General features: G+C 48.0%; 1 protein-coding gene across 1 annotated transcript; it reads left to right on the forward strand.

Annotated features, from left to right (window-relative positions):
• Positions 1-4,081: 4,081 nt before the first annotated feature.
• Positions 4,082-9,065, forward strand: gpsm1a (G protein signaling modulator 1a). Its single transcript, XM_042102316.1, has 3 exons — positions 4,082-4,274; positions 5,215-5,620; positions 8,790-9,065. Exons 2-3 carry the CDS (start codon positions 5,291-5,293, stop codon positions 9,012-9,014), a joined length of 555 nt encoding a protein of 184 aa, XP_041958250.1. The 5' UTR covers positions 4,082-4,274; positions 5,215-5,290; the 3' UTR covers positions 9,015-9,065.
• Positions 9,066-9,531: the final 466 nt, after the last annotated feature.

The following is a 9,531-nucleotide window of genomic DNA, read 5'->3' on the forward strand; positions in this document are numbered from 1 at the left end:
GCTGCTCTTATCCACTAGCATATAGAGATGATCTTATCCAATAGCATATAGAGCTCTCATCAACTAGCATATATAGCTCTCATCAACTAGCATATAGAGCTCTTATCCACTAGCATATATAGCCACTCTCATCCACTAGCATATAGAGCTCTTATCCACTAGCATGTAGCGCTCTTATCCACTAGCATATAGAGCTGATCTCATCCACTAGCATATAGGGCTCTTATCCACTAGCATATAGAGCTGCTCTTATCCACTAGCATATAGAGCTGATCTCATCCACTAGCATATAGCGCTCTTATCCACTAGCATATAGAGCTGATCTCATCCACTAGCATATAGAGCTCTCATCCACTAGCATATAGAGCCGCTCTTATCCACTAGCATGTAGCGCTCTTATCCACTAGCATGTAGCGCTCTTATCCACTAGCATATATAGCCACTCTCATCCACTAGCATATATAGCTCTCATCAACTAGCATATAGAGCTCTTATCCACTAGCATATAGAGCTGCTCTTATCCACTAGCATATAGAGATGATCTTATCCAATAGCATATAGAGCTGATCTCATCCACTAGCATATATAGCTCTCATCAACTAGCATATAGAGCTCTTATCCACTAGCATGTAGAGCTCTTATCCACTAGCATATAGCGCTCTTATCCACTAGCATGTAGCGCTCTTATCCTCTAGCATGTAGCGCTCTTATCCACTAGCATATAGAGCTCTTATCCACTAGCATGTAGCGCTCTTATCCACTAGCATATAGAGCTGATCTCATCCACTAGCATATAGCGCTCTTATCCACTAGCATATAGAGCTGATCTCATCCACTAGCATATAGAGCTCTTATCCACTAGCATATAGAGCTGCTCTCATCCACTAGCATATAGAGCTCTTATCAACTAGCATATAGCGCTCTTATCCTCTAGCATATAGAGCTCTTATCCACTAGCATGTAGCGCTCTTATCCACTAGCATGTAGCGCTCTTATCCACAAGCATATATAGCCACTCTCATCCACTAGCATATATAGCTCTCATCAACTAGCATATAGAGCTCTTATCCACTAGCATATAGAGCTGCTCTTATCCACTAGCATATAGAGATGATCTTATCCAATAGCATATAGAGCTCTCATCAACTAGCATATATAGCTCTCATCAACTAGCATATAGAGCTCTTATCCACTAGCATATATAGCCACTCTCATCCACTAGCATATATAGCTCTCATCAACTAGCATATAGAGCTCTTATCCACTAGCATATAGAGCTGCTCTTATCCACTAGCATATAGAGATGATCTTATCCAATAGCATGTAGCGCTCTCATCAACTAGCATATAGAGCTCTTATCCACTAGCATATAGAGCTCTTATCCACTAGCATATAGCGCTCTTATCCTCTAGCATGTAGCGCTCTTATCCACTAGCATGTAGCGCTCTTATCCACTAGCATGTAGCGCTCTTATCCTCTAGCATGTAGCGCTCTTATCCACTAGCATGTAGCGCTCTTATCCACTAGCATGTAGCGCTCTTATCCTCTAGCATGTAGCGCTCTTATCCACTAGCATGTAGCGCTCTTATCCACTAGCATGTAGCGCTCTTATCCTCTAGCATGTAGCGCTCTTATCCACTAGCATGTAGCGCTCTTATCCTCTAGCATGTAGCGCTCTTATCCACTAGCATGTAGCGCTCTTATCCACTAGCATGTAGCGCTCTTATCCTCTAGCATGTAGCGCTCTTATCCACTAGCATGTAGCGCTCTTATCCTCTAGCATGTAGCGCTCTTATCCACTAGCATGTAGCGCTCTTATCCACTAGCATGTAGCGCTCTTATTCACTAGCATATAGAGCCGCTCTCATCCACAGTAACATGAGTAGCAAGCCGAGGACAACATTTTTACAATTAAAACAATGTGCGATAGAAGATTTTGATATGAGAGAAAAAAATGAGGGAAAATCATTTAGATAACATTTGATATAAGAAATAAAATTTGATATGGACTGTATATAGTTAGTCCACAGCAACACCAGGAACCTCTGTTGATGTGTCATGCTCGCTCAGTTGGTTCAGGAAGTAGCTGCAGGCAGGATTACAGTGTGGATCTCATAAATTAACAGGATTACGGTATGATCTCATAAATGAACAGGATTACGGTATGGATCTCATAAATGAACAGGATTACGGTATGATCTCATAAATGAACAATGATTAATGTTATAGGAAACCAGGGCACGTGTCACATATACTGTACAGCATCACAAGTAATTAAATACAAACACACCCCCACAGAATAAACAAACAATAAATACAAACACCCCCCCCCACACACAGAATAAACAAACAATAAATACAAACACCCCCCCACAGAATGAACAAACAGTAACATGTACTGTACATACAGGAGGTACTCAGGTGTAACTACTCACATTCTTAAACAACCCATGAGGCTGACTACAGGCTACCAGAGCTCAGATAATAATTGACAGAAGCAGTGTTTGTGTGTGTGTGTGTGTGTGTGAATGTATGCTGCAGATTCTGCATTGATTGAAGGACACACACACACACTAACACTCACACACACTCTTGCAGCTGGTGGCCGTGTGGGGAGGACACTGTGCTCCTGTTGCATGCTGGGACGGTGCCGGCCTCTGTGGTTCTGGCAGCTGCCTGCTGGCCGTGTGCTCGGGGAATCCCGCAAGACTGACCCCTCTTTCTCTCCCTCTCTCTCTCTCTCTCTCTCTCTCTCTTCCCCCTCACTCTCTCTTTTCACTTTCTTTCTCTCCCTCTCTCTCTCTCTCTCTCTTCCCCCTCACTCTCTCTCTTTTCACTTTCTTTCTCTCCCTCTCTCTCTCTCTCTCTCTCTCTCTCTTCCCCCTCACTCTCTCTCTTTTCACTTTCTTTCTCTTCCTCTCTCTCTTCCTCTCTTTCTCTGCCACTCTCTCTCTTCCTCTCACGCTCTGTCTTCCTCTCTCTCTCTCCAATGCTCTCTCTCTTTCTCTCTCTCTCTCTCTCCAATGCTCTCTCTCTTTCTCTCACTCCCTTTACACTTTCCCCCCTTCTTCTCCTGGCCTGTATTGTTTCTCTCTCTCACTTTGTCTGTCTTTATCCTGCTTTTTCTCCGTCTCTTTCTCTCTCTCTCTTACTCTTTCTCTCTTGTCATGTCCCGTCTCTCACTCTCCTCTTTTATCCCTCTTTCTACTTCTCTCTCTCTCCATCTTTACTTCACTCTTGCACTTTCTTTATTACTCTCTCTCTCTCTCTCTTGCCCATTCACAGTGTCCTCCCATTCACCCATTGATTCCAGCTGGACATGGGCCATGCAGAGAGACGATGCTGCTTTTCCCAAACTCCCCCAATACCCCCCCCCCCCCTTCTAGCTTTGTGGGGGTTTTTCTCTCTCTTTCTTCCAAGCATGGTTGATCCTGCCCGTTCCTGCAGCCCCGCTAAATGACACCGTGCAGGCCCGAGGGGGGGGGTGCAGTGGGGTGTGTGTGTGTGTTGGGTGTGTGTGAGGGAGGTGTGTGTGTGAGGGAGGTGCGGGGGCAACCCTCCTGAAAGGAAACGGCCCACATTGTGCGGAGTGGCTAAAGGCGCAGGCATCTGAGCTACAGGGAGCCCATGAATGGGACTCAACAATGAAGGAATGCCATTCGCTCACTCTCACACACACACACACACACTCTCTCTAACTAACATAAGCACACACTCAGTCTCTCTTTCCTTCCACCTCTCTCTCTCTCTCTCTCTCTCACACACTCACCCCCCCAATCACACACTATTTCACAAAGACGCAGACACACACAGACATTGTGCCCTCTCACACACACACACATCAACTGTCTCTCTCTCTGTCTGTGGATGAGTGTGTGTGTGTGAGTCTGTGTGTACATGTGTGTGTGTGTGTGTGTGTACATGTGTGTGTGTGTGTGTGTACATGTGTGTGTGTGTGTGTGTACATGTGTGTGTGTGTGTGTGTGTGTGTGTGTGCGGGAGCACTAGAGAGGCGAGATTTGGAAGCCGATTTCCAGTTCCTATAGCAACCATGATGTAAGCTGAGAGGGGCAACCTAGCCCCTTCTCTCTCTCTCTCTCTCTCTCTCTCTCTGCCTCTCTATTATGCCGGTGGTGTGTAGAGTATGTGGACGAGTGGCCAGGCTTTCTCTCTGCGCATGCCGTGGACTCTGGTCTGACCGAGTGGAGCAGCGGAACATGTTCTGGGCTTCCTTCAACTTCGCAAACACCCCTGTGTGCGCTAGGAAGAGAAAGGTGCGCTATCCGTCTCTGGACTAAGTGTGTTGTGTGTGTTGTGTACGTGTGAGTGTGTGTGTGTGTGTCTTGTGTTTGTGCAGTTGCTCTCCTCTTGACACTGCAGCTAACTCCCTTGTCTCCACAAAGACAAATCTTTTCTTAGCTGCTATCATGCTAAAGACTTTTCTAAATCATTTGTTTAAATAGTTTTTACTAATCTGACTAATGAAGAAACTTAAGTGTCTTAAATAATGCAATGTGCAGCCGTAGATTTGAGTATTGTTGAGCTGTTTGTATTTACTTGTTTTCCGTCTGGATCAGAAGTTGGGACCGTATCAAATGAGACGGCCAGCTCCCCGGCCGTATTGTCCATGACCTAGTTTTTATTGATGCGGGCAAAGACCTGGCGCTGTATAGTTTACAGGAATGCATTAATGCAGTGTCTTTGCTTAATGCAGCGTCTTTGCTTAATGCAGTGTCTTTGCTTAATGCAGTGTCTTTGCTTGGCATTAAATAAACATGACAAACTCCTGAGCTCAGGCAGAGCTCTGCCCGTTTCTGTCGGAATTACAAAGTAAGCAAGAATTCTGAAGTTATTCAAATTCAGCCTCGGCGCTGTCATTTTGCAGGAGAACACCTGTTTCTCATTTTTAAAATATTATTAATCAGGGAAGATTCTCACATACTTATATTCTCATGTGTTATACAGTAAGTAATACGTTTTCAGATTTTAATTCAGTTTATGTCATGGCCCCTTCTTCACTGCACTGACTCTGAGAACTGAGAACACTGATGGCACTCATTCCAAGTTAGGACATCTTAGGCTTGGGCTTATATTTCACAAAGTGTGAATCTGATTTTCCAAAACTTTTGAGTATGGACTTTGTTGGAAAGCCAGCTAATCGTAATTGTGTGTGTGTGTGTGTGTGTGTGTGATTGTGTGTGTGTGTGTTTCCAGACTGCTGCCTCACTCCTCTGATGAGGCTCCCACACCCGCTCCCCCCCCCCCATCCAACGCACGTCCTATCAGCCGCATGGATAGCCAGTGCTGCCCTCGCCCCCCCATGACCCCCCCCCAGCCGCAACTTAACGGGCAGCAGAGACGCCCCCCCCTGGGCCGCTCCCCCGCGTCGCTGGACACCGCTGTGCTGTCCGAGTCGCCCTCGCTGGCATCGCTGGCCCAGACGGAGGAGCTGTTCGACCTGATCGCCAGCTCGCAAAGCCGTCGCCTAGACGATCAGAGGGCCAGCGTGGGGGACCGCCTCACCTTCGCCATCACTCAGAACAACATCCGACACCTGTGCGAGGCCTGCAACCCCAAGGAGCCCACCGATGATTTCTTCAACATGCTCATCAAACACCAGGTAGCCTAGCAACATTCACACTGACCCACCAGGTAGCCTAGCTAGCCACACGCACACTGACCCACCAGGTAGCCTAGCTAGCCACACGCACACTGACCCACCAGGTAGCCTAGCCACACTCACACTGACCCACCAGGTAGCCTAGCCACACGCACACTGACCCACCAGGTAGCCTAGCCACACGCACACTGACCCACCAGGTAGCCTAGCTAGCCACACGCACACTGACCCACCAGGTAGCCTAGCCACACGCACACTGACCCACCAGGTAGCCTAGCCACACTCACACTGACCCACCAGGTAGCCTAGCCACACGCACACTCACCCACCAGGTAGCCTAGCCACACTCACCCATCAGGTAGCCTAGCCACACTCACACTCACCCACCAGGTAGCCTAGCCACACTCACCCATCAGGTAGCCTAGCCACACTCACCCACCAGGTTGCCTAGCCACACTCACCCATCAGGTAGCCTAGCCACACTCACCCACCAGGTAGCCTAGCCACACTCACCCACCAGGTTGCCTAGCCACACTCACCCACCAGGTAGCCTAGCCACACTCACACTGATCCACCAGGTAGCCTATCCACACTCACCCACCAGGTAGCCTAGCCACACTCACCCATCAGGTAGCCTAGCCACACTCACACTGATCCACCAGGTAGCCTAGCCACACTCACACTGACCTCCATTCATATTCACCTTACTCGCATCCACTTTTCATTCATTTTGGCTTTTAATTCATTTGAGATCCGCTTATTGATTTTCAATTCTTTTGACTTTCACTCACATTGACTTTCATTCATTTGAAGCAGCACTGTGTGCAACAATGTGCCCCTTTTTAAAGTCTATTGAGTCTAATTAGTTTTGGAATGAACTTAGTCATATGAAGCGTCCAGGATTAGTGCTGTGCTCCAGGACAGGTGACCCCAAAACACCTGGTCAGCTACATTAGTCTATATCCCCAAAACACCTGGTCAGCTACAGTAGTCTATATCCCCAAAACACCTGGTCAACTATAATATATACCTGGTCAGCAAGCTGGAAGTGTGACAACTGGAAATGTAAAAGTGTAAAAACGTAAAAGTGCTCAGTTATTGATAGCACAGCCACTGCTTTCTCTTGCGCCACTGGTCCTGTAATCACATTGTGCTTTATACAACCCCTGAAACTCAAGACAGTTCCATAGCAACATTAGCATGGCAACACAGAAGAGTTGCCAGAATGACCACACCAGGACAGTTAGCATGGTAACACCAGGACAGTTATTAGCATGGTAACACCAGGAGAGCTGCTAGAATGACCACACCAGGACAGTTGTTAGCATGGTAACACCCGGAGTGCTGCTAGCATGACCACACCAGGACAGTTGTTAGCATGGTAACACCAGGAGAGCTGCTAGCATGGAAATAGGACAGTTGTTAGCATGGCAACACCAGGAGAGCTGCTCATATCACTAGTGTTAGATGGGGCATTCCAGATAGCAGAATCTGATTGGCAGATAGCGGACCGCTGGTGGTATGCCACTTGTGGTCCGCCGGTGGACCACAATCTCTTTAAATTTAACTTGAAATTAATATTAAGAAAAGTTAATAAAATGGTATATGGAGTATAACTGAACAAATTTTATACCAATAGTGGCAAATATTGGGCAATTTGTCCGCCAGCGGACCGCCAGAGAACCGATGAGAAAAATGCCAGCGGACCGCCAGCTATGCCCCCAATGGACCCAGTGGTCCGCCAGCCTCTTGTTATCTGGGATGAGATTGGCCGCTCATAGCACTAGTGTTAGATGGGGCACTAGTGTGTAGGTCATGCAGGTGCAGGTGAAGGTCATGGTCCTGCTGAAGGACACGGTAACTATTCAGACTGAGGCGAGGGTCGGTCCAGTTGCCATGTCGGGGTTCTGTCGCCAGGTGGCGACACATTCTAATAATGGGAGTGTTCATTTACATGTAGTCATTTCAAAGACACGTTTATCCACTTTTTTTTACTTTTTATTGTTGAATGCATGAATAACAGCTTGTGTTCCGTCTACAAGTTGAGCCCATGGAGGTGTTACTATCTAGCACTACAAGTTGAGCCCATGGTGGTGTTCTTATCTTGTTCTGCAACACATGCACAGCAGAAGCAGTAATCTAATAACCCAGCAAGCCCGCCAGCTGCAGCTCGACTTCATCAACCAGGCCTGAGTGCTCCTGGTTGCGACGGATGCTGTTTTATGACCTGCATAGTCCCCCCCCGTCACCTTAAGGCCCGCTGGGATGGCAGCCCAAGGGCAGAAGCAACATCAGAGGAGATGGTTTCAAAAGTGAACACTTCTTCCTTGAATCATTGAACAGTGATGGCTTCACTTACACATTAAAATAATGCAGTCAATATGAAAATGGGCAGACAATGTGATGAGTTTGAAAATAAGCATATCTCTCTCTCTCTCTCTCTCTCAGTAACAAATTCAAATTACAGGCTGCATTAGTAACGTGATATGTTTAAAAGCAATCGTCACCACAGGAAACAGACAGATGAATATTACAACCGAATGACTCATAAATGTGCCCCTCTCTTTGTCTCACTCTATCCCTTCATCTCTCTCTCTCTATCCCATATTTCCCCTCCCTTCTTACTTCTCTCTCTCACCTGCACTCTTTCTCTTTGCTGTTTTCATTCCATTCCATTCTCTCTCCTTTCATCATTCACTCTCTATCCTTTCATCTCACTCTCTCTGTATCTTCCCCTCCTTCCTTCTCCCATCTCCCTTTACTCTCCTTATACTTTCTCCTTTTGCTTTCTTTCTATCCCTCTCTCCCTCCACCCCTCCTTTCCTCTCCCTCTCTCTGTCTCCCCCTCTCTCTCCCTCCATCCCCTGCCTTTCCCTCTATCTCTTTCTGCCCATCCTCCTTTTTTACTCTCCTTGTGCTATCCATCCCTCCCTCCCTCTCTCCCTCCCTCTCCCTCCTTTCCTCTCCCTCCCTCTCTTTCTCTCTCTCCCTCCTTTCCTCTCCCTCTCTCTCTTCCTCTCTCTCCCTCCTTTCCTCTCCCTCTCTCTCCCTCTCTCTCTTTCTCTCTCTCCCTCCTTTCCTCTCCCTCTCTCTCTCCCTCTCTCTCTTCCTCTCTCTCCCTCCTTTCCTCTCCCTCTCTCTCTCTCTTCCCCTCTCTCTCCATCCTCAGTCCTGCAGGCTGAATGACCAGAGGTGTTCTCTACCGGAGTGTGTACCGGGCGCGGCAGCGTCGGACGCTGACGAGGCCTTCTTCAGCCTGATCCAGAGAGTGCAGGCCAAGCGCATGGACGAGCAGCGCGTGTCCTTCTACTGCGACGGCCCTGAGGCCAGCGGCCCCGCCCACCACGAGCACGAGCACAAACCCTCGTCACGCCCCACCTCCGGCTCTAGTTAAAGTCTACCAGACGCCATCACACACACACACACACACACACACACACACACACACACACATACACAACAACAACAGTCCCCACCACAACCAGGACAAAAGAGAGAGCTGCCACCTAGTGTACAGATAATGGGGGACACTAAAAGATGTTGATGCCCTAGCATGGAACAGGGTCCCTGGACAATGCCACACACACACACACACACACAGACACAGACACACACACACACACATATGGAACAGGGTCCCTGGACAATGCTACACACACACACACACACACAGACACATATGGAACAGGGTCCCTGGACAATGCTACACACACACACACACACACAGACACATATGGAACAGGGTCCCTGGACAATGTAGCCTAAAGTGTGTGGTGTGGCAGGACTCTGTGTTTGTGTGTGTGTGGGGGGGGGGGGGGGGGGGCATTTCATGTAGCCTAATGTGTGTGGTGTGGCAGGACTCTGTGTGTGTGTGTGTGTGTGTGTGTGAGGTGGGGGGGGGGAGGCTAGCT

Source organism: Alosa sapidissima, chromosome 8 (genome assembly GCF_018492685.1).
Source record: "Alosa sapidissima isolate fAloSap1 chromosome 8, fAloSap1.pri, whole genome shotgun sequence".
NCBI lineage: Eukaryota > Metazoa > Chordata > Actinopteri > Clupeiformes > Clupeidae > Alosa > Alosa sapidissima.